The 26,432-nt window shown below is 44.9% G+C and overlaps 1 protein-coding gene across 3 annotated transcripts in view; it reads left to right on the top strand.

Moving 5' to 3' along the window:
• The first annotated feature begins 11 nt into the window (after positions 1–11).
• Positions 12–26,432, top strand: part of OFD1 (OFD1 centriole and centriolar satellite protein) — a 67,622-nt gene continuing 41,201 nt past the window's right edge. For 2 of the 3 annotated variants that reach the window (XM_075590190.1, XM_075590189.1), the window contains exons 1-9: positions 13–139; positions 15,610–15,709; positions 15,804–16,004; positions 17,515–17,583; positions 17,682–17,712; positions 18,825–18,932; positions 19,694–19,830; positions 21,450–21,623; positions 22,419–22,525. In XM_075590190.1, the coding sequence (XP_075446305.1) occupies positions 15,614–15,709; positions 15,804–16,004; positions 17,515–17,583; positions 17,682–17,712; positions 18,825–18,932; positions 19,694–19,830; positions 21,450–21,623; positions 22,419–22,525 (923 nt within the window). In that variant the 5' untranslated portion in view covers positions 13–139; positions 15,610–15,613. Of the gene's footprint in view, positions 140–15,609; positions 15,710–15,803; positions 16,005–17,514; positions 17,584–17,681; positions 17,713–18,824; positions 18,933–19,693; positions 19,831–21,449; positions 21,624–22,418; positions 22,526–26,432 lie in introns of all 3 variants that reach the window. The other variant, XM_075590191.1, reaches the window with a different exon arrangement.

Here is a 26,432-nt window from a genome sequence, read left to right as displayed (position 1 = left end):
GATTGGCTTCCCGGGGAGACCTCGCGAGACTTGGCGGAGCGGCAGTTGGTGTATTTTGTGTTCACTCTTGAGCGGCGGTTGGTGTAGCAGAGAGACGCGGGCGCGCGGATGTGATACAGACACCTCCTGCCTGTGCACAGTGAGTATCTCACACACGGGCAGCTAGGAAATCATATCTGCCCTCACTCACTCACTCACTCACTCACTCACTCACTCACTCTGGGAAGCAGGAGGACACAGACACGGCTGATTATGTTTTGCCTCTGACTGAATAAGGTCTTACTGATAACATTAATCTGCACTTATTTTGTATTAAAATGCCCCTTTTCTGGTCTAGAATCACCAAGCCTCGTTTTTCAGTCCTTAGAGCAGTGTTTTTCACCAGGGTTTCCCCGCGTAGGGTTACCAGGTGTCCAGTATTGAGCCGGACTGCCCTATATGTGGACACTCTAAAAGTATAACAAATGACAGGTAATACTAGACGTGTCTGGTATTACCTCTCTAGACATATGTGTCTGGCGTTACCTCTCTAGACATGTGTGTCTGGCGTTACCTCTCTAGACATGTGTGTCTGGCGTTACCTCTGTGGACATGTATGTGTCTGGCGTTACCTCTGTGGACATGTATGTGTCTGGTGTTACCTCTGTGGACATGTATGTGTCTGGTGTTACCTCTCTGGACATGGACGTGTCTGGTGTTACCTCTCTGGACATGTATGTGTCTGGCGTTACCTCTCTGGACATGTATGTGTCTGGCGTTACCTCTCTGGACATGTATGTGTCTGGCGTTACCTCTCTGGACATGGACGTGTCTGGCGTTACCTCTGTGGACATGTATGTGTCTGGCGTTACCTCTCTGGCCATATATGTGTCTGGCGTTACCTCTCTGGACATGGACGTGTCTGGCGTTACCTCTCTGGACATGTATGTGTCTGGCGTTACCTCTCTGGACATGTATGTGTCTGGCGTTACCTCTCTGGACATGTATGTGTCTGGCGTTACCTCTCTGGCCATGTATGTGTCTGGCGTTACCTCTCTGGACATGGACGTGTCTGTTGTTACCTCTCTGGACATGGACGTGTCTGGCGTTACCTCTCTGGACATGTATGTGTCTGGCGTTACCTCTCTGGCCATGTATGTGTCTGGCGTTACCTCTCTGGACATGTATGTGTCCGGCGTTACCTCTCTGGACATGTACGTGTCTGGCGTTACCTCTCTGGACATGTATGTGTCTGGCGTTACCTCTCTGGACATGGACGTGTCTGGCGTTACCTCTGTGGACATGTATGTGTCTGGCGTTACCTCTCTGGCCATATATGTGTCTGGCGTTACCTCTCTGGACATGGACGTGTCTGGCGTTACCTCTGTGGACATGTATGTGTCTGGCGTTACCTCTCTGGACATGGACGTGTCTGGTGTTACCTCTCTGGACATGTATGTGTCTGGCGTTACCTCTCTGGACATGTATGTGTCTGGCGTTACCTCTCTGGCCATGTATGTGTCTGGCGTTACCTCTCTGGACATGGACGTGTCTGTTGTTACCTCTCTGGACATGGACGTGTCTGGCGTTACCTCTCTGGACATGTATGTGTCTGGCGTTACCTCTCTGGCCATGTATGTGTCTGGCGTTACCTCTCTGGACATGTATGTGTCTGGCGTTACCTCTCTGGACATGGACGTGTCTGGCGTTTCCTCTGTGGACATGTATGTGTCTGGCGTTACCTCTCTGGACATGTATGTGTCTGGCGTTACCTCTCTGGACATGTATGTGTCTGGCGTTACCTCTCTGGACATGTATGTGTCTGGCGTTACCTCTCTGGACATGTATGTGTCTGGTGTTACCTCTCTGGACATGGACGTGTCTGGCGTTACCTCTCTGGACATGTATGTGTCTGGCGTTACCTCTCTGGACATGTATGTGTCTGGCGTTACCTCTCTGGACATGTATGTGTCTGGCGTTACCTCTCTGGACATGTATGTGTCTGGCGTTACCTCTCTGGACATGTATGTGTCTGGCGTTACCTCTCTGGACATGTATGTGTCTGGCGTTACCTCTCTGGACATGTATGTGTCTGGCGTTACCTCTCTGGACATGTATGTGTCTGGCGTTACCTCTCTGGACATGTATGTGTCTGGTGTTACCTCTCTGGACATGGACGTGTCTGGCGTTACCTCTCTGGACATGTATGTGTCTGGCGTTACCTCTCTGGACATGTATGTGTCTGGCGTTACCTCTCTGGACATGTATGTGTCTGGCGTTACCTCTCTGGACATGGACGTGTCCGGCGTTACCTCTCTGGACATGTATGTGTCTGGCGTTACCTCTCTGGACGTGTATGTGTCTGGCGTTACCTCTCTGGACATGTATGTGTCTGGCGTTACCTCTCTGGACATGTATGTGTCCGACGTTACCTCTCTGGACATGTATGTGTCCGGCGTTACCTCTGTGGACATGGACGTGTCTGGCGTTACCTCTCTGGACATGTATGTGTCTGGCGTTACCTCTCTGGACATGTATGTGTCTGGCGTTACCTCTGTGGACATGTATGTGTCTGGCGTTACCTCTCTGGACATGTATGTGTCTGGCGTTACCTCTCTGGACATGTATGTGTCTGGCGTTACCTCTCTGGACATGTATGTATTGTATAGTATGTCTTTATTTATATAGCGCCATTAATGTACATAGCGCTTCACAGTAGTATTACATGTGGTAATCAAATAAATAACAGATAATATAAATAACAAATCATGGGAATAAGTGCTGTCTCTGGACATGTATGTGTCCGACGTTACCTCTCTGGACATGTATGTGTCTGGCGTTACCTCTCTGGACATGTATGTGTCCGACGTTACCTCTCTGGACATGGACGTGTCTGGCGTTACCTTTGTGGTCATGTATGTTTCTGGCGTTACCTTTGTGGACATGTATGTGTCTGGTGTTGCCTCCTTGGACATGTACGTGTCTGGCGTTACCTCTCTGGACATGGACGTGTCTGGCGTTACCTCTGTGGACATGTATGTGTCTGGCGTTACCTCTCTGGCCATATATGTGTCTGGCGTTACCTCTCTGGACATGGACGTGTCTGGCGTTACCTCTGTGGACATGTATGTGTCTGGCGTTACCTCTCTGGACATGTATGTGTCTGGCGTTACCTCTCTGGACATGTATGTGTCTGGCGTTACCTCTCTGGCCATGTATGTGTCTGGCGTTACCTCTCTGGACATGGACGTGTCTGTTGTTACCTCTCTGGACATGGACGTGTCTGGCGTTACCTCTCTGGACATGTATGTGTCTGGCGTTACCTCTCTGGCCATGTATGTGTCTGGCGTTACCTCTCTGGACATGTATGTGTCCGGCGTTACCTCTCTGGACATGTACGTGTCTGGCGTTACCTCTCTGGACATGTATGTGTCTGGCGTTACCTCTCTGGACATGGACGTGTCTGGCGTTACCTCTGTGGACATGTATGTGTCTGGCGTTACCTCTCTGGACATGTATGTGTCCGACGTTACCTCTCTGGACATGTATGTGTCCGGCGTTACCTCTGTGGACATGGACGTGTCTGGCGTTACCTCTCTGGACATGTATGTGTCTGGCGTTACCTCTCTGGACATGTATGTGTCTAGCGTTACCTCTCTGGACGTGTATGTGTCTAGCGTTACCTCTCTGGACGTGTATGTGTCTGGCGTTACCTCTCTGGACATGTATGTGTCTGGCGTTACCTCTCTGGACATGTATGTGTCCGGCGTTACCTCTGTGGACATGGACGTGTCTGGCGTTACCTCTCTGGACATGTATGTGTCTGGCGTTACCTCTCTGGACATGTATGTGTCTGGCGTTACCTCTGTGGACATGTATGTGTCTGGCGTTACCTCTCTGGACATGTATGTGTCTGGCGTTACCTCTCTGGACATGTATGTGTCCGGCGTTACCTCTGTGGACATGGACGTGTCTGGCGTTACCTCTCTGGACATGTATGTGTCTGGCGTTACCTCTCTGGACATGTATGTGTCTGGCGTTACCTCTCTGGACATGTATGTATTGTATAGTATGTCTTTATTTATATAGCGCCATTAATGTACATAGCGCTTCACAGTAGTATTACATGTGGTAATCAAATAAATAACAGATAATATAAATAACAAATCATGGGAATAAGTGCTGTCTCTGGACATGTATGTGTCCGACGTTACCTCTCTGGACATGGACGTGTCTGGCGTTACCTCTCTGGACATGTATGTGTCTGGCGTTACCTCTCTGGACATGTATGTGTCCGACGTTACCTCTCTGGACATGGACGTGTCTGGCGTTACCTTTGTGGTCATGTATGTTTCTGGCGTTACCTCTCTGGACATGTATGTGTCTGGCGTTACCTCTGTGGACATGTATGTGTCTGGTGTTGCCTCCTTGGACATGTACGTGTCTGGCGTTGCCTCCTTGGACATGTATGTGTCTGGCGTTGCCTCCTTGGACATGTACGTGTCTGGCGTTGCCTCCTTGGACATGTACGTGTCTGGCGTTGCCTCCTTGGACATGTATGTGTCTGGCGTTGCCTCCTTGGACATGTACGTGTCTGGCGTTGCCTCCTTGGACATGTACGTGTCTGGCGTTGCCTCCTTGGACATGTACGTGTCTGGCGTTGCCTCCTTGGACATGTATGTGTCTGGCGTTGCCTCCTTGGACATGTATGTGTCTGGCGTTGCCTCCTTGGACATGTATGTGTCTGGCGTTGCCTCCTTGGACATGTACGTGTCTGGCGTTACCTCTCTGGACATGTACGTGTCTGGCGTTACCTCCTTGGACATGTACGTGTCTGGCGTTGCCTCCTTGGACATGTATGTGTCTGGCGTTGCCTCCTTGGACATGTATGTGTCTGGCGTTGCCTCCTTGGACATGTACGTGTCTGGCGTTACCTCTCTGGACATGTATGTGTCTGGCGTTGCCTCCTTGGACATGTACGTGTCTGGCGTTGCCTCCTTGGACATGTATGTGTCTGGCGTTACCTCTCTGGACATGTATGTATTGTATAGTATGTCTTTATATAGCGCCATTAATGTACATAGAGCTTCACAGTAGTATTACATGTGGTAATCAAATAAATAACAGATAATATGAATAACAAATCATGGGAATAAGTGCTGTCTCTGGACATGTATGTGTCCGACGTTACCTCTGTGGACATGTATGTGTCCGACGTTACCTCTCTGGACATGTATGTGTCCGACGTTACCTCTCTGGACATGGACGTGTCTGGCGTTACCTCTCTGGACATGTATGTGTCTGGCGTTACCTCTCTGGACATGTATGTGTCCGACGTTACCTCTCTGGACATGGACGTGTCTGGCGTTACCTTTGTGGTCATGTATGTTTCTGGCGTTACCTCTCTGGACATGTATGTGTCTGGCGTTACCTCTGTGGACATGTATGTGTCTGGTGTTGCCTCCTTGGACATGTACGTGTCTGGCGTTGCCTCCTTGGACATGTACGTGTCTGGCGTTGCCTCCTTGGACATGTACGTGTCTGGCGTTGCCTCCTTGGACATGTACGTGTCTCGCGTTGCCTCCTTGGACATGTATGTGTCTGGCGTTGCCTCCTTGGACATGTATGTGTCTGGCGTTGCCTCCTTGGACATGTACGTGTCTGGCGTTACCTCTCTGGACATGTATGTGTCTGGCGTTGCCTCCTTGGACATGTACGTGTCTGGCGTTGCCTCCTTGGACATGTATGTGTCTGGCGTTGCCTCCTTGGACATGTATGTGTCTGGCGTTGCCTCCTTGGACATGTACGTGTCTGGCGTTACCTCTCTGGACATGTATGTGTCTGGCGTTACCTCTCTAGACATGTGTGTCTGGCGTTACCTCTCTAGACATGTGTGTCTGGCGTTACCTCTGTGGACATGTATGTGTCTGGCGTTACCTCTGTGGACATGTATGTGTCTGGTGTTACCTCTGTGGACATGTATGTGTCTGGTGTTACCTCTCTGGACATGGACGTGTCTGGTGTTACCTCTCTGGACATGTATGTGTCTGGCGTTACCTCTCTGGACATGTATGTGTCTGGCGTTACCTCTCTGGACATGTATGTGTCTGGCGTTACCTCTCTGGACATGGACGTGTCTGGCGTTACCTCTGTGGACATGTATGTGTCTGGCGTTACCTCTCTGGACATGGACGTGTCTGGCGTTACCTCTCTGGCCATATATGTGTCTGGCGTTACCTCTCTGGACATGGACGTGTCTGGCGTTACCTCTGTGGACATGTATGTGTCTGGCGTTACCTCTCTGGACATGGACGTGTCTGGTGTTACCTCTCTGGACATGTATGTGTCTGGCGTTACCTCTCTGGACATGTATGTGTCTGGCGTTACCTCTCTGGCCATGTATGTGTCTGGCGTTACCTCTCTGGACATGGACGTGTCTGTTGTTACCTCTCTGGACATGGACGTGTCTGGCGTTACCTCTCTGGACATGTATGTGTCTGGCGTTACCTCTCTGGCCATGTATGTGTCTGGCGTTACCTCTCTGGACATGTATGTGTCCGGCGTTACCTCTCTGGACATGTACGTGTCTGGCGTTACCTCTCTGGACATGTATGTGTCTGGCGTTACCTCTCTGGACATGGACGTGTCTGGTGTTACCTCTCTGGACATGGACGTGTCTGGCGTTACCTCTCTGGACATGTATGTGTCTGGCGTTACCTCTCTGGCCATGTATGTGTCTGGCGTTACCTCTCTGGACATGTATGTGTCTGGCGTTACCTCTCTGGACATGGACGTGTCTGGCGTTTCCTCTGTGGACATGTATGTGTCTGGCGTTACCTCTCTGGACATGTATGTGTCTGGCGTTACCTCTCTGGACATGTATGTGTCTGGCGTTACCTCTCTGGACATGTATGTGTCTGGCGTTACCTCTCTGGACATGTATGTGTCTGGTGTTACCTCTCTGGACATGGACGTGTCTGGCGTTACCTCTCTGGACATGTATGTGTCTGGCGTTACCTCTCTGGACATGTATGTGTCTGGCGTTACCTCTCTGGACATGTATGTGTCTGGCGTTACCTCTCTGGACATGTATGTGTCTGGCGTTACCTCTCTGGACATGTATGTGTCTGGCGTTACCTCTCTGGACATGTATGTGTCTGGCGTTACCTCTCTGGACATGTATGTGTCTGGCGTTACCTCTCTGGACATGTATGTGTCTGGTGTTACCTCTCTGGACATGGACGTGTCTGGCGTTACCTCTCTGGACATGTATGTGTCTGGCGTTACCTCTCTGGACATGTATGTGTCTGGCGTTACCTCTCTGGACATGTATGTGTCTGGCGTTACCTCTCTGGACATGGACGTGTCCGGCGTTACCTCTCTGGACATGTATGTGTCTGGCGTTACCTCTCTGGACGTGTATGTGTCTGGCGTTACCTCTCTGGACATGTATGTGTCTGGCGTTACCTCTCTGGACATGTATGTGTCCGACGTTACCTCTCTGGACATGTATGTGTCCGGCGTTACCTCTGTGGACATGGACGTGTCTGGCGTTACCTCTCTGGACATGTATGTGTCTGGCGTTACCTCTCTGGACATGTATGTGTCTGGCGTTACCTCTGTGGACATGTATGTGTCTGGCGTTACCTCTCTGGACATGTATGTGTCTGGCGTTACCTCTCTGGACATGTATGTGTCTGGCGTTACCTCTGTGGACATGGACGTGTCTGGCGTTACCTCTCTGGACATGTATGTGTCTGGCGTTACCTCTCTGGACATGTATGTGTCTGGCGTTACCTCTCTGGACATGTATGTATTGTATAGTATGTCTTTATTTATATAGCGCCATTAATGTACATAGCGCTTCACAGTAGTATTACATGTGGTAATCAAATAAATAACAGATAATATAAATAACAAATCATGGGAATAAGTGCTGTCTCTGGACATGTATGTGTCCGACGTTACCTCTCTGGACATGTATGTGTCTGGTGTTGCCTCCTTGGACATGTACGTGTCTGGCGTTGCCTCCTTGGACATGTATGTGTCTGGCGTTGCCTCCTTGGACATGTACGTGTCTGGCGTTGCCTCCTTGGACATGTACGTGTCTGGCGTTGCCTCCTTGGACATGTATGTGTCTGGCGTTGCCTCCTTGGACATGTATGTGTCTGGCGTTGCCTCCTTGGACATGTACGTGTCTGGCGTTACCTCTCTGGACATGTACGTGTCTGGTGTTACCTCTCTGGACATGTATGTGTCTGGTGTTACCTCTCTGGACATGGACGTGTCTGGCGTTACCTCTCTGGACATGGACGTGTCTGGCGTTACCTCTCTGGACATGTATGTGTCTGGCGTTACCTCTCTGGACGTGTATGTGTCTGGCGTTACCTCTCTGGACATGTATGTGTCTAGCGTTACCTCTCTGGACGTGTATGTGTCTAGCGTTACCTCTCTGGACATGTATGTGTCTGGCGTTGCCTCCTTGGACATGTACGTGTCTGGCGTTACCTCTCTGGACATGTACGTGTCTGGCGTTACCTCCTTGGACATGTACGTGTCTGGTGTTACCTCTCTGGACATGTATGTGTCTGGTGTTACCTCTCTGGACATGGACGTGTCTGGCGTTACCTCTCTGGACATGTATGTGTCTGGCGTTACCTCTCTGGACATGTATGTGTCTGGCGTTACCTCTGTGGACATGTATGTGTCTGGCGTTACCTCTCTGGACATGTATGTGTCTGGCGTTACCTCTCTGGACATGTATGTATTGTATAGTATGTCTTTATTTATATAGCGCTTTAATGTACATAGCGCTTCACAGTAGTATTACATGTGGTAATCAAATAAATAACAGATAATATAAATAACAAATCATGGGAATAAGTGCTGTCTCTGGACATGTATGTGTCCGACGTTACCTCTCTGGACATGTATGTGTCTGGCGTTACCTCTCTGGACATGTATGTGTCCGACGTTACCTCTCTGGACATGGACGTGTCTGGCGTTACCTTTGTGGTCATGTATGTTTCTGGCGTTACCTCTCTGGACATGTATGTGTCTGGCGTTACCTCTGTGGACATGTATGTGTCTGGTGTTGCCTCCTTGGACATGTACGTGTCTGGCGTTGCCTCCTTGGACATGTATGTGTCTGGCGTTGCCTCCTTGGACATGTACGTGTCTGGCGTTGCCTCCTTGGACATGTACGTGTCTGGCGTTGCCTCCTTGGACATGTACGTGTCTGGCGTTGCCTCCTTGGACATGTATGTGTCTGGCGTTGCCTCCTTGGACATGTACGTGTCTGGCGTTACCTCTCTGGACATGTACGTGTCTGGCGTTACCTCCTTGGACATGTACGTGTCTGGTGTTACCTCTCTGGACATGTATGTGTCTGGTGTTACCTCTCTGGACATGGACGTGTCTGGCGTTACCTCTCTGGACATGTATGTGTCTGGCGTTACCTCTCTGGACATGTATGTGTCTGGCGTTACCTCTCTGGACGTGTATGTGTCTGGCGTTACCTCTCTGGACATGTATGTGTCTAGCGTTACCTCTCTGGACGTGTATGTGTCTAGCGTTACCTCTCTGGACGTGTATGTGTCTGGCGTTACCTCTCTGGACATGTATGTGTCTGGCGTTACCTCTCTGGACATGTATGTGTCTGGCGTTACCTCTCTGGACATGTATGTGTCCGGCGTTACCTCTGTGGACATGGACGTGTCTGGCGTTACCTCTCTGGACATGTATGTGTCTGGCGTTACCTCTCTGGACATGTATGTGTCTGGCGTTACCTCTGTGGACATGTATGTGTCTGGCGTTACCTCTCTGGACATGTATGTGTCTGGCGTTACCTCTCTGGACATGTATGTGTCCGGCGTTACCTCTGTGGACATGGACGTGTCTGGCGTTATCTCTCTGGACATGTATGTGTCTGGCGTTACCTCTCTGGACGTGTATGTGTCTGGCGTTACCTCTCTGGACATGTATGTGTCTAGCGTTACCTCTCTGGACGTGTATGTGTCTAGCGTTACCTCTCTGGACGTGTATGTGTCTGGCGTTACCTCTCTGGACATGTATGTGTCTGGCGTTACCTCTCTGGACATGTATGTGTCTGGCGTTACCTCTCTGGACATGTATGTGTCCGGCGTTACCTCTGTGGACATGGACGTGTCTGGCGTTACCTCTCTGGACATGTATGTGTCTGGCGTTACCTCTCTGGACATGTATGTGTCTGGCGTTACCTCTCTGGACATGTATGTGTCTGGCGTTACCTCTGTGGACATGTATGTGTCTGGCGTTACCTCTCTGGACATGTATGTGTCTGGCGTTACCTCTCTGGACATGTATGTGTCCGGCGTTACCTCTGTGGACATGGACGTGTCTGGCGTTACCTCTCTGGACATGTATGTGTCTGGCGTTACCTCTCTGGACATGTATGTGTCTGGCGTTACCTCTCTGGACATGTATGTATTGTATAGTATGTCTTTATTTATATAGCGCCATTAATGTACATAGCGCTTCACAGTAGTATTACATGTGGTAATCAAATAAATAACAGATAATATAAATAACAAATCATGGGAATAAGTGCTGTCTCTGGACATGTATGTGTCCGACGTTACCTCTCTGGACATGGACGTGTCTGGCGTTACCTCTCTGGACATGTATGTGTCTGGCGTTACCTCTCTGGACATGTATGTGTCCGACGTTACCTCTCTGGACATGGACGTGTCTGGCGTTACCTTTGTGGTCATGTATGTTTCTGGCGTTACCTCTCTGGACATGTATGTGTCTGGCGTTACCTCTGTGGACATGTATGTGTCTGGTGTTGCCTCCTTGGACATGTACGTGTCTGGCGTTGCCTCCTTGGACATGTACGTGTCTGGCGTTGCCTCCTTGGACATGTACGTGTCTGGCGTTGCCTCCTTGGACATGTACGTGTCTGGCGTTGCCTCCTTGGACATGTATGTGTCTGGCGTTGCCTCCTTGGACATGTACGTGTCTGGCGTTGCCTCCTTGGACATGTACGTGTCTGGCGTTGCCTCCTTGGACATGTACGTGTCTGGCGTTGCCTCCTTGGACATGTATGTGTCTGGCGTTGCCTCCTTGGACATGTATGTGTCTGGCGTTGCCTCCTTGGACATGTATGTGTCTGGCGTTGCCTCCTTGGACATGTACGTGTCTGGCGTTACCTCTCTGGACATGTACGTGTCTGGCGTTACCTCCTTGGACATGTACGTGTCTGGCGTTGCCTCCTTGGACATGTATGTGTCTGGCGTTGCCTCCTTGGACATGTATGTGTCTGGCGTTGCCTCCTTGGACATGTACGTGTCTGGCGTTACCTCTCTGGACATGTATGTGTCTGGCGTTGCCTCCTTGGACATGTACGTGTCTGGCGTTGCCTCCTTGGACATGTATGTGTCTGGCGTTACCTCTCTGGACATGTATGTATTGTATAGTATGTCTTTATATAGCGCCATTAATGTACATAGAGCTTCACAGTAGTATTACATGTGGTAATCAAATAAATAACAGATAATATGAATAACAAATCATGGGAATAAGTGCTGTCTCTGGACATGTATGTGTCCGACGTTACCTCTGTGGACATGTATGTGTCCGACGTTACCTCTCTGGACATGTATGTGTCCGACGTTACCTCTCTGGACATGGACGTGTCTGGCGTTACCTCTCTGGACATGTATGTGTCTGGCGTTACCTCTCTGGACATGTATGTGTCCGACGTTACCTCTCTGGACATGGACGTGTCTGGCGTTACCTTTGTGGTCATGTATGTTTCTGGCGTTACCTCTCTGGACATGTATGTGTCTGGCGTTACCTCTGTGGACATGTATGTGTCTGGTGTTGCCTCCTTGGACATGTACGTGTCTGGCGTTGCCTCCTTGGACATGTACGTGTCTGGCGTTGCCTCCTTGGACATGTACGTGTCTGGCGTTGCCTCCTTGGACATGTACGTGTCTCGCGTTGCCTCCTTGGACATGTATGTGTCTGGCGTTGCCTCCTTTGACATGTATGTGTCTGGCGTTGCCTCCTTGGACATGTACGTGTCTGGCGTTACCTCTCTGGACATGTATGTGTCTGGCGTTGCCTCCTTGGACATGTACGTGTCTGGCGTTGCCTCCTTGGACATGTATGTGTCTGGCGTTGCCTCCTTGGACATGTATGTGTCTGGCGTTGCCTCCTTGGACATGTACGTGTCTGGCGTTACCTCTCTGGACATGTATGTGTCTGGCGTTGCCTCCTTGGACATGTACGTGTCTGGCGTTGCCTCCTTGGACATGTATGTGTCTGGCGTTGCCTCCTTGGACATGTATGTGTCTGGCGTTGCCTCCTTGGACATGTACGTGTCTGGCGTTACCTCTCTGGACATGTATGTGTCTGGCGTGTCCTCCTTGGACATGTACGTGTCTGGCGTTGCCTCCTTGGACATGTATGTGTCTGGCGTTGCCTCCTTGGACATGTATGTGTCTGGCGTTGCCTGCTTGGACATGTACGTGTCTGGCGTTACCTCTCTGGACATGTATGTGTCTGGAGTTGCCTCCTTGGACATGTACGTGTCTGGCGTTGCCTCCTTGGACATGTACGTGTCTGGCGTTACCTCTCTGGACATGGTGAGTGACTCGGGGGACAGTGGGATTTCCCTGAGCAGGGAGAAAGGGCTGTTGCTAGACGGCTGATTGGCTGCATTACCCAGCAGCAGCCAATCAGGAGGAGGTGTCAGGTGCCTGGGGGTTGAGCCAAGGAGAGGAGGAAACAGCATGGAGTGGAGAGGTGTGTGTGTGTCTCTTGAGAGTGTAGCACTTTTACTATTGTGTCCAGTATGTTTGGAGAAGCCACCGGGCATCTCTAAAAGGTTCACGGCCATTTTCAGATCATTTGAAAATTGCAAAAAATAATGGGGGACAGAGAGAGAGAGATATCCTTTTGGTAGGTGCACTCCTAAATAATCCCAGATGTGAGCTGGTGTAAAGATAGACACTATGCGAGTGTTCGTACCGGCTGAGGTATCTCTTTGCACAAATAAACCTTATTCCTTATGTCTAGCGATGGCCTGACAGCTGGGTCATAGGTTGAATATGTAGGCACAAATACCTGAATGTTGCGGGTATTACTGCGTAATGGTAGCGTGTTTGTTGTCCTGCCATTGGGTTCTTGGCTAATTTTCCGGTTCTGTCGCTACGGGAAACAACACTCCCCGTTTTTCATCCAGGCTTGTGACTGGCATTGTAGGAAGAAGCTTGTGGGGAGCGCAGATGTCACCATATGTTGGGAAAGAAATATATATAGTGTAGTATGTTCTACAAAATAAACAATCAATTCAAAGAATCACGATTGGGAACTCACACTTTCCCAGTGAAAGATCAGCAGTGGATATAATATTGAAGACTCGGTCAGTGTGAAGTGTCAGGAATCAGCAGAATGGTCCCTCAATGAAAAAAATGACACACTTAGTGTAACATTGCATGTTCCAGTAAAATATATTATCCAAGGCAATAAGTATTGCACTTACATTTGGCATACTGACCGAGTCTTCAATATTATATCCACTGCTGATCTTTCACTGGGAAAGTGTGAGTTCCCAATCGTGATTCTTTGAATTGATTGTTTATTTTGTAGAACATACTACACTATATATATATTTCTTTCCCCACATATGGTGACATCTGCGCTCCCTACAAGCTTCTCCCTACAATCAACGACAGGAGGAACTGGATCTTCTCCTTAGAGGGTTGAGCAGCGAAGTTCACAATTATTATTTAATTATTCACTTATAATTAATGAGCACTTTTTTATAAAAGGTTTTTTACTCACAAGTTTATATTTATTGCACCTCTATTAGAAACGCCTCACACCCCTTTTTTTACACTTGTGACTGGCATTGGCTGGTCGAACGATTCCAACTAAGATGTCTACGTAACATACTCCATATTACGCTACGAGACTGATGGAAAAATGAAGGTGTGCAGATAGCCTGTCAAAATCAATCTACAATCGACCAGTACATTAAGTGACAAAGACTTAGGTGATTTGGCCACGTCTGCCGTATGGACATCACAGACTACCATACCAGTGCCACAACACCACACAACCCATAGACTGGAAAATTGACCGAAATGTTCCAAAGAAAACGTGGTCGAACCAGGTGGCGCAAGATCTCAAACCGCTCCACTTCACAATAGCCGAAGCCCAAAAAGCCGCCCTCAATCGAGATCAATGGTGCGGAATCACTAGAGACATATTGAACATCCTGCCGCTGGCCTCCACAACGCATCGCTCCTTACCTTATAAAAGATGAAGCAATGTTGTTTACAGAGTATAAACCATATACCATAATGGTAGCGTGACCAAGGTGCGGACACGCCCGAGATGCCATCTTTTGGTTTCCAGTAGTTCCCGAGACGCGTATTGTAGCAGACGCTCCGCCAGACGATCTGTCTCAGACGGCGACACTATCAGCCATGAGAAATCGAAGGAGACGCCAACGATGTTCCGGTGATCCTCCAAGTGATTCATACACATAAACAGAATTCATTTAAGAAAAAGTGTCAATTCCATGTTCATTGAAACTACCTGGGAATCTGTTTTGAAATATGGATATCCAATATTGCTCCCTTTTTTTAAATACAGAGATCCCTATCGCCCAATCTTTTATTGAATGGTATTGTTTAAATACCAATAAATGCAATTTTGCTTGGATCACATAAATGTATACATTGAAAATGTTTAAGTAAATTAGTCAATGGTTTATTTTTTTTTCAATGAGTTTAGGAATATTTTTAATGTTTCGCAAATGTTCCAATATTCGTTCCCCCTTCTCCCTCAATCCTTCCTCTCGCCCCCCTTCCCAACTAAACATTTTACTTTGGGGGGTAGGGGGAGCCTCTGGACCTATGGCAAAGGGGTGCTGGGGCCCGATGGATGTGGAAGTTGGGGTGGGAGATGGTGAGCCATTCAAAATGCCATGTAAGTGGCCGTCTGATGTAAATGTTTCTGATATTGTAAACTCGGACCTTCTTCCAATGGTTTGTGCATAATTCCTGCAGAAAGTGTGTATGATTCTCTACTGGGCTCTTATTCAATGTGATGTGAATACACCTCTGCTCAATGCTGGAAAACAGTATTCTAATGAATGGGACAAAAATGTTCTCCAGCACAGGGAAGTTATATTAAATAAAGGCAACAGTGGGTAACATTGTGGGCTGTCGCATCTCACACAAATCATATATTTCTGTAGATGTGCAACAACTTAAAATGGGTTTTTGTACCCGAGAAAGATTAGTTGCGACACATCATCTGTTGGTCACTTGGAACTATATTCATTCGACAACAATAAACAGTAAAATACAAACTAGCAATAGCCAGAATTATGTGTATTTTAATGGATTGTCAATGTTAATACATTTTAATTTAACTTATTTGCTGATTTACTTGTTGGTTTTATGCCTAATCACACTAGCTTTTGATTATTGAAATAACAGTTATACTTTTATTGTTTTTTATTTTTCCCATGCTTTTAGTGGGAACAGCTCAAATACTGTTAGTCTTTTTTTTTGTCCGTAAGTTTGTGTTCTAAAATTCACATTATTCTGTTTTGTAATCCTCTCTGTGTAGCAAGATGTCTTCCAAAGAGTTTACATCGCTGTCCCAAGAAGAGCTGCGTAAAAGACTTTACCAGACATTTAAAAACAAAGGTGTTTTGGATTCACTTAAGGTATGCTGTTCTGTTCCTTAGTGTCAGATCAACGCACAGATTTATTCCGAGATTTTCTTGCCTGTAATTGTGCATTGTTTTTTTTTTTAACTAGACACAGCTCAGAAACCAACTTATCCGTGAGCTGCGGCATCCAGCTTTCAGTGGAGAAGCAACTGCCCAGTGTGACGGTGGGCAGGCTGACTCGCTGTTGTACAGGGCCTCAAACAGCCTGGTGGCAGATCATTTGAGCAGGTGTGGCTATGAGTACTCGCTCTCAGTCTTTTACCCAGAGTGCGGATTGGAAAAAGAACAGGTGAGCGCATTTATGTGTCTGTTTTTGTTATACTTTCTAAAAAGATTTCACTGTTGGATAATGTTATGTAATGTAATGCAATTGGGATGGTTTAGGGCAAAAAAGTAGTTGAGTGACATGGGCATTGTCACAAAGAATAACGTGTATGCGGCACATTTAGGCACGGTTTTGCTACTAAAAATGGCAAAAAACACTTATGTTAGGGTCTACAAAATTGAGTGGGGGGATACATTCTTCACCCCTTCTGAGTCACTGTTGTGTCAGACAAAAAAAGTAGTTAAAATAAAAAATAAATAAAAAATTTGAACATGTTCAATATGTAATCAGTTTTAAAAACCAGTTTAACAGCAAATACAAACACCACTTATGCGCACATTAGCATGTCTCAGACACATCTGCAACCTTGTTTTTCACCATTCTCTTATCATACAGTGCTTCCCCAGCAGCCAGGGATTCTGGGTAATGACATGCAAATTAGCACAGTGCTTACTTCGTGAAAAATATAATACTGTAACGGCGCCTGGTGGGGGAAAAGCAAATGAATACATATCATGGATCACACTTAGGTGTAGTGAATACAACCATATAATATCCTGGATACATAGTCCTGGCCACTTAATATCCTGGATACATAGTCCTGGCCACTGCACAGAGGGTAACAGCGAATGGTGATCTATGAAAATAGAAGATAAAAAAAGAAACATGCTGTAGTGTAATACTGTATGATAATCAGACCAATTGGTCATAAGCTATAAATGAAAGTAATGCCTCAGAGGTTAATAGAAACGTAGAAAAGTGAAGTGAAAAAAGGTACATTTAATAAAACAGTGTAAATAACACAGTAGATGTGGTAGTTGTCCAAACAGCAACAATTGGAATCCTACTTACAGGATGCAGGTAGGACATGCACATGTAGATAAAAATATCAAATGGAAGGATGGCATCGCGGGCTGCTGCGGACGGTGTCCTCCGAGGCATTCGTATTGTTTCTGATTGGACGACTACCACATCATCTGCTGTGTTATTTACACTGTTTTTTTATCCTGAGAGTTATGGATGCAGAATCCATGACTGAGGACCAATTATAAAAGAGGACACTAATCAAAGGGCGATAAAAGCAGTAAAAACCACACTAAACTTCAGACTACGATGTTTACATTATTAGGGTAATTATTTTTGTTTTTTTAAGTATTTAAAATAGTGCACGTGTCTGATTTTCTTACAAAGACATCCGTTTATGTAAATGAAACCTGCAAAATATGTCACTGCCAATAAGTCTACTGTATTTGGTCGTCTGTTGTACTGCACCTATATACATTGATGACTATTGATCATGAACTGTGGAAGAGGCCATTGCTTCAATCAATTCTTCAAACTGTATTTTAATGTAGTCCTTTTTTTTCCCCCCCCACCAGCTTTTGTATTTTGCTAGTTGTGCAACTTTTTGCACTGCAGCGGCAGACATATCATTTACCGTTTCAAAAATAGTTTTTGTATTTCATTTGTAAAGGTGTTCACTGTGCGTGACTTGCTGCAGCTGATGAAGATCAACCCAAAATCTGGACTCTACAAGTCTCTGGTAATGTCTCATGTCGTAGTATTTGTCTAAATACAATGTTTCTTCATAGTTTTAAACGTTCATTAAATACTTTTTTGTTTTGTTTCCCCTCCGTGCAGACTTCAAGCCTTCAAAATGAGAATGCAAAAGGTATGAAAGTAATCAAATACTTGTTCGTAATGTACATATCCTAACCTGAGTGATAGATGGTACTCGTTACCTGGGGAAATCCCTTCCTGTACGACTTGGATGTTGTCCATCGTACCGTATCCACTGCAAAATCCTGGCTGTTCTTTTTTTTGTTAGGATGTAGTCTATTTTTTTCACTCCATTGGGTCCATTTCATGTCCATTGTCTGCATGACTTGATGTTGGCGCATACACTTGGATTATTTGAAGCCTGTATCTCTGTCAACTGAATGACTTCTGGCTGCTCTTTCCTCTGAGTTTTCATATCCACTATGTTGTTTCTCCATCTGTTAATGATACATCTACTTCCCTGATTTTTACATTATCTGTACCTCTGTAATAGAATAGGCGTCTGCTTTTGAGCTCAGTCAGGCCTTCATCTTTTCTTCTAACTTTACTAAGGCCAACAATAACCCATTTCATCTTTTCAAGTCCATTTCCAGTTCGTGCAGTAGGTAGACACGTTTTGGTTAGAATGACCGCTTTTGTTTAATCTTCTGGGATTCTTGGTGCCCTCTTCCTTAATGCCTTCTTTCTGAATGCTGTCAAGCCCAGGGGCATTCCAGCCTCTAGAGAATGAGGGCCAGTTGCTTTATGATGTGTTCCATATTTGGGGCTAAGGTCTTACTTGTAGGGAGGGGTAGGGAGGGAGAGGGAGAGGGGCGGAGGAGAGAGAGAGGGACGGAGGAGAGAGAGAGGGACGGAGGAGAGAGAGAGGGGCGGAGGAGAGAGAGAGGGGCGGAGGAGAGAGAGAGGGGCGGAGGAGAGAGAGAGGGGCGGAGGAGAGAGAGAGGGGCGGAGGAGAGAGAGAGGGGCGGAGGAGAGAGAGAGGGGCGGAGGAGAGAGAGGGGGGTGGGGGGGAGAGAGATTCTCATCCTGACATCCATAAAAGCAATGTGACACCGCTCTTAAAAATTCTGTACATTATATAATAAATATATTACTTTGTGAGGGAAATTGTATGTATTAAAGCCAAATAATTGTATCATATCTCTAAAACTTGAATTAAAAGAAAGTTAATAATTGTAGTTGTATTTAGTAAAATTATTGCATTTTTATTGTCGAACTTCACAGGTTTTATTTTCCAAATATTAACTGAGCTGACCGATTACCACCTACATAAAGAGGACAGAGATGCAGACACCCAAACAGTTACAACATCCCCATACAAGGAGTCTATTGGTATATTACATTGTTTCCCTTATTTAATCCTGTTTAAATTCTTCTATATCCATCTATAGTTGTATCTGTTTTTGCGACAGGCAGCAGTTTGATGTACTTGAACTCGAATAGTGCACTGTTTATGTGTTTCAAGTACAGTAAAATATGATATTGTTGTATACCAGTGCTATTAAAGGTTCAGGGCATACTGGAGGATTTCACAAATAGATGTGATCAGGATGAAATATACAACTTAATATATGAACTAGAATGGCATTGAGCCAGAAAAATAGACCTGCACCATTACGCTTTTGCTGGATTATTAGAGCTGTGTGTTGAAAGATCGAACTGGTTATTAGTCTCTGAAAGTGCTTGGAGTGTAATAAAATAATATATGGAAGAAGCTTACAGTAATTCCAATAGCTATAGCTCATAACCCATATTCAATAGGTCAGAGTTATAGGAGAATAACATTTTGAAGGCAGGTACAGAGCTCCACCTATGAGAGTGATGCTTTAAGTGAATGCAAGTATATTTATTCTAAAACGTAAAATTGATAATGAAATGTCCATTCTTACAAATGTTTTTCATCCTGAAGTTCCCTTTGGTAACAGACACCCTTGGTGTGATTGAAGCATTATGATGAGAAGCAGGTTCCTTCATCGTACCTTTCCATCTATATGTTGTTTCTTTGTTCATTTATATAAACAATGTAAACATAACCACAGTTTAAATACTGGATTCCTATTTCTATGAACTTAGTTCAGTTTTGTTTTTTATAGTTGAGAAACTTCAATTTATTGATGAACAATTTGAAGAAATGTACCCAAAGCGACATAGAACTGAGTCTCTGGAAAGCAAACTTTCTGAGTATCGTAAAGAAATGGAGGAACAGCTTCGAGCAGAAATGTCTCAGAAGGTAAGCAGAATTTTATATGCAGTCTGAAGCGTGTGTGTGTGTGTGTGTGTGTGTGTGTGTGTGTGTGTGTGTGTGTGTGTGTGTGTGTGTGTGTGTGTGTGTGTGTGTGTGTGTGTGTGTTTACCAGGAAGTAATACATTTGAGAGTTACCTCGTTTTCAAGTATGTCCTGGGCACAGAGTTATGATGACAATACATAGTTACAAGACATTGCATGCAGAGTAAGAGATAATGTTATAGGCGTATGTAACAGTTACAGACCAGATTAAAATGTGAGACCGCTTTAGTTTTGAAAGAATTTAGACTGGTGGCGGTTGTAAGAGTCTCCGGTACATTGTTCCAGTTTGGGGGTGCACGGTAAGAGGAGGAGCGGCCAGATACTTTGTTGAACCTTGGGACCATGAACAGTCTTTTGGAGTCAGATCTCAGGTGATAAGTGCTGTATGTGGTAGGGGAGAGGAGCCTGTTCAGATAGATTGGTAGCTTGCCCAGAAAGTATTTGAAGGCAAGACAGGAAAGATGAACTTTGCACATAGACTCAAGTGATGACCAATCTAGTTCTTTGAGCATTTCGCAGTGATGTGTGTTGTAGTTGCATTGGAGAACAAAACGGCATATTGAATTGTAGAGGGTGTCAAGTTTGCTAAGGTGAGTTTGTGGTACTGTGCCATATATTATGTACCCATAGCCTATAATTGGCAGTCGCATCTGCTGTGCAATGCGCTTTCTGACCAGCAGACATATGGAGTATTTGTTCCTATAAAGTACACCTAGTGTGGCATAGGTTTTGGATGTCAGGGTATAATTGTGCAACCCAAATGTTAAATGGGAGTCAAACCATATGCCCAAATATTTAAAACTAGTAACAAAGGCTAGTATAGTATTAGAGTTGGTTCTGATCTGAAGCTCATTCTTTGGAAGCTTTAGAAATTTAGCCTTGGTCCCAAATACCATTGTTTCAGTCTTGTCCGTGTTTAAAAACAGTTTGTTTTGGGAAATCCAATTTTCAAGTCTCAAAAAGTTAGATTGAATACATGTTCATGGTCGGAGAGGCTATGGCTGTGTGCATATAGGATTGTGTCATCTGCATACATGTGTATTGAGGCTTCCTTACAAGCTGTGGGAAGATCATTAATGAACACTGAGAAGAGTAGGGGCCCCAGAACAGAGCCTTGCGGGACGCCACAGGTGATATCCAGGGGGTTAGAGTTAGAGCCAGAGATGCTGCAGGAACAAGACCCATTATGGTTTTTTCCCCTCTCACAGAGGTAAAAGGAAAGGTTTCACAGTGTAGTGTAGGACCTGCATTATTTTGGTTATACCTTGACGTTGGTATGCAGGCTTATGACGCCTTTGGCCAAAGGGTTAACTAAATAACCAATTATTATTATTGAAGTATTTTACTTTATATGTTTTGTCAATTGGATGCAGCATTGGGCACCCCCTGTCTCTTGTTATACCTGATAGATAGAAATGAAACCATTTAAAAGCATGCTTCCCTATTCCAGAGCACTGGCGTTTGTTAAGCAAGATAGCATGATCAACAGTATCAAAAGCCTTTGCAAAATCTAGAAATATTGCACCAATAATATATCATTATTGTTTTTATTTCTATTCTAGTTGCAACATTTTAAAGATGTCGAAGTAGCTAAAATTAAACTAGAGGAAAGAGACAAATCCCAGAAAGAGATGTCTGATTTTCGACGAGAATTAGAGAAGACTTACCAAACAAAATCAGGGGGGCTGGTGTCCAGGGAGAAGAACGCTACTGAGAGACTCCAGAGGCAACACGAGGTAATTGGAAAATGGGCTAACTAGTACTAGTGAAAAGAAAGCATATGTTTGTATACACCCCAACACACTGGAAAACACAAATGTGGCACATTAAGCAGTCCGATAACACACAGGGGGTAATGCATTGTATCAATGTCTTCTGGCTTCAGTTTTTTTTATATACGTATTGCAGCCTGGGGACTTTTATCCATAACGCCCCCCCCCCCCCCCCTAGTGTATTAACTTCATTACTTAAAGCGACAATCTCTCCCACTTTCTTTGTTTTCAGGATCCGGGAGGGAGGGAGGGAGGGGGCTTTAGCGTTAAACTGCTATTCACAAATCTGGGAACTGTCTTGTTCCTGAGAAATTTACATTTTAATGTACCAAGATCATCCAGTAGACTGCAGCAACGTCATTCTCCAATGACACTGCGGCTTTCTGTTGGCCTATGGGATTGAGGCTGAACTTGTAGCCAGTGTGGAACAGGAAAATGGCAAATGAAAAGGTACATTTTTCACGGAGCATAAGTTCCCAGTTGTTGAGAGCATGTTACAGCTCTCAAGGCTCCCACTTTTGAATATATATATATTTAAAAAAATTTACAAATGATATAGCCAGTTGTGATAATGTGGCTGCCAATAAAATGTTAAAAGCATTTTCATCTGTATTCTTAAACCACTATGCATCAAATGGGCCACAACATCCCCCCCCCCACCCTTTCATACATTATTTCTAACTAATAGTCATTAGAGATAAGTCTCTTTACAGCGAAGTAATGTTGGTTCTGAAGCCAACACTGTTTACTTATTGACAGATCGAAGAAAAGGACATGTATGCTCAGAGACAGACCCTGCTGAAAGACATTGAAATGGTACGAAGCAGAGAGACCGACCTCCGACACCGGATCGAAGCCTTTGAACAGTAGGAAAATGCTGGTGTTTTTGTCATTGTTTGTTTAATGTCAGTGGGGTGTGCTTATTTTGTTTGTATCATTCATATTTTAACATTTTCTCATCTCTTTTTAGTTTTACCAAAACTTCATTTATTTAACGGGCCAGATCCACAAAGTTCAGTTAAATCAGGTGGTCATAACGTGACATTATCTCAATCCGTAACGCATGTTAATTTCCCTGAGAATAAGGCGCTTCCTTAAAGCTAATTGTATGCAAAACAACGACCGTTGTATATGCCTCAAAGCACAGGCTTAATGTCCTGTTATTGTTGCGCAACGTTGTATTAGCTTCCAATAACGTGACATTAAAGCTGCAGTTCAAGCTCCCGTTTTTTTTTTTGTTTTTTTAGTTTTTGTTTTTTTTACTTCAATAGTTTCATGTGGGCAATCTCTACTTACCTAAAGAACTGCATAGCTGCCGGTCAATTCGTTCTCCGTCTATTGATCGTCAAAGTTTGGCGACATCTTTAAATATGGGGAATTTAAATTGTTGCTATAGGAACAAGCATGCTTGTTAAAATAGAATATAAGAAAATTGGTCTTTCAAAGTTGTTGTTTTTTAAAACAAAAATACTTTTAGCATTTTCTTCTTACTACAGAACTGATTTATTAAAAAAAACACACATGCAGGATATTGCTTGAACTGCAGCTTTAAATATGTCTTCCATCCAGACCCTAAAAAAGGGTGGACAAAGAGGACGTTACTATTTTAGTAGTACCTATTTACATATATACCTCCGAAAACAGTACTCTATAACACACCTAAGATACTGGAAAAATATGCTCATTTCAATTATTTAAGTATACTTTTGTATATACAAATTAGCATGTATTCCAGGTACCTCGGGCATTTTAACAAGTATCTCCCCACGTGTGGTTTATAGTGTTCCTTCCTCCCTCACCTCTTTTGTATCTCATCCCTAACCACCATTATAGTTAACGCAATGCTCTTTCCAGGAGGAGACCTGAAGGTTGAAATTTTTTTTTTTTCAATAACTTTTACAACATGATAGGAAAAGTATCGAGACTTCAAGATTAACTAAATCAGGGATGGTAAAGTCTAGTCGGGGAAAAGGAACTAATGAAGCATTAGAATATTGTTTCTGTTCATGAAAGGCCTGTGAAACGGCAAAGCAAAAATGGTGCAGGTTATGACAGATTGAATGCGATATTTTACATATTTACTACTCAAATTTCTACTCGTACTATTGCTCTCTTTAGCAGATGATATTGAATGTAACCCACGCCCTCCCTTTTCAACTCTGTCCCATACCCCTGAAAATACCCAAATTCCGAAAAGGTCTATCTGTCGCCCATATAAATATTCAGAGCCAGCTGCCCAAACTGGATGAACTAAGGGCATGGTGCCTTATGCATAAATCCAAAGCCATCGTTCTCACAGAAACATGGCTATCCCCTAAAACTCCTGATACAAATATAGCCATTCAGGGATAGGTCAAAGAGAGGAGGAGAGGGGTTCTTTTATATTGCAGACACCTTACAATTGACACTGTTAAATTGCCCCCCAAGTCCACCCTCTTTTGAAATCCTAGTTGGCAAAATCTGCCTCCACTTTTCTTAGCCCTTCTTGGTTGCTGGCATCTACCGCCCCCCCCCCCCCCCTAAAGCCCCTCTATAGTCCCTGACTGATATCACCCAGTTTCTTGGCTCCATTTCCTCTCTGAATGAGAAGAGTGAGCTGCTAGTTCTTGGGGATTTCAACTTCAATTGGCGTGACCCTAAAAAACACAAAATCCAGATACAACTCAAGTCACTTAACCTAATGCAACTAATTTCCCAACCCAGACGGACAAACCTGAAATTTCGCAACTATTCCTTGCTAGACTGGATTCTCTCCTCAAATCTCATCAGAATCCAATCCACTGGCATCCTTCCTGACATTTTCAGTGACCATGCAATAGTTTACCGTGTAAGGACTATTCCAATCTGAGTTGTTAAAACTGTGATTCACTCCCAATTAAGCGATTACTAAACGAAGACAAATTTCCCTAGCCAATTTCAAACTGGCTTTCGCCCCAAACACTCCACAGTAAGTACAGTAAGCACAGTAACTACCCTGCTAAAATTTTGCAATGAACTCCAGTGTGGAATGGAACTGGGGCAACTTACTGGTGAAATATTCCTAGATTTTGCAAAGGCTTTTGATACTGTTGATCATGCTATCCTGCTTAACAAACTCCAGAGCTCTGGAATAGGGAAACATGCTTTAAACTGGTTTCCTTCCTACCTATCGGGTAGATCCCAACATGCGTCTATCTTGGGCTCTAACTCCAACCCCTTGGATATCACCTGTGGTGTCCCGCAAGGCTTTTTTGGGGGCCCCTACTCTTCTCAGTGTTCATCAATGATCTTCCCACAGCTTGTAAGGGAATTTCAATACACATGTATGCAGATGACAGTTTTATATGCACACAGCCATAACCTCTCCAACCTTGAACACATACTTCAACCTGACTTTTTGAGACTTCAAAATTGGATTTCCCAAAACAAACTGTTTTTAAACACTGACAAGACTATAACAATGGTATTTGGGACCAAGGCTAAATTTTTATAGCTTCCAATGACTGAGCTCCAGATCAGAAGCAAAGCTAACACCACCCTAACTCCTGTTACTAGTTTTAAATACTTGTTAAATGGGAGTCAAACCATATGTCCATTTGGGATGCACATTGATACCCTGCCATCCAAAACCTATGCCAAACTAGGTGTACTTTACAGGAACAAATCCTCCCTAAGTCTGCTGGTCAGAAAGCGTATTGCACAGCAGATGCTAATGTCAATTATCAACTATGGGGACATAGTATACGACTCGGCACCACAAACCCACCTTAGCAAACCTGACACCCTCTACAATTCAATTTGTCGTTTTGTTCTCCAATGCAACTACAACACAAATCACTGCGAAATGCTCAAAGAACTAGATTGGTCATCACTTGAGTCTAGGCGCAAAGTTCACCTTTCCTGTCTTGCCTTCAAATTCTTTATGGGCAAGCTACCCAGCTACCTGAACAAGCTCCTCACCCCTACCCCATGCAGCACTTATCATCTGAGATCAGACTCCAAAACACTGTTCATGGTCCCAAGGCTCAACAAAGTATCCGGCCGTTCCTCCTTCTCTTACCGTGCACCCCCAAACTGAAACAACCTACTCTCACATCCACCGCCAGTCTAAATTCTTTCAAAACTAAAGCTGTCTTACATTTTTATCTGGTCTGTAACTGTTTCATACGCCCATAATATATATTATCTCTAACTGTGCATGCAATGTCTTGTATATAATGTATACCCTGTTCACTTATGGAACTGTATTTGTAACCATGTATTTGTCATCTTAACTCTGTGCCCAGGACATACTTGAAAATGAGAGGTAACTCTCAATGTATTACTTCCTGGTAAAATATTTTATACATAAATAATATTTGATCTCCACCATACAAGTTTAATATTATTGGTATACAATTTGAAAGCTGACACGAGCTTATTTTCAGCCTCCCTTATTGGTTAATAAGTTAAGAAGAAAATGGAAGGCCCTATTCTTTATTAAAACCTAGATGGACCTAAAAAAAATGTTTATGCAACAAAATATATACTTTCTCTTTTTTTTAAGCCGTTTCACATGCATCATATATTGAAATTCTCCAGTCCTGTTTTTCTTTCATTTTGTGAAATGCATTTTTAGGATCTGGATACATTATGCGTTTCTTGTCACTGCAACCTTATAGAAACGACTATTCTTACATTCGTTATGTCAGCGGTGCAAAAACTGCCTGCGCGCCCCCCCCATCCTTACCTGCTGCCTCCTCGGTCGCGCCCCCCTCGCTTCTACTGATGCGTCAAATTACGCTGCTTGCTCAT

The sequence above is a fragment of the Ascaphus truei genome, chromosome 3 (genome assembly GCF_040206685.1).
Source record: "Ascaphus truei isolate aAscTru1 chromosome 3, aAscTru1.hap1, whole genome shotgun sequence".
In the NCBI taxonomy this organism is placed as follows: Eukaryota; Metazoa; Chordata; class Amphibia; order Anura; family Ascaphidae; genus Ascaphus; species Ascaphus truei.
The sequence above is the reverse complement of the archived record's forward strand: the minus strand, read 5'-3'. Positions and strand labels throughout refer to the sequence as shown.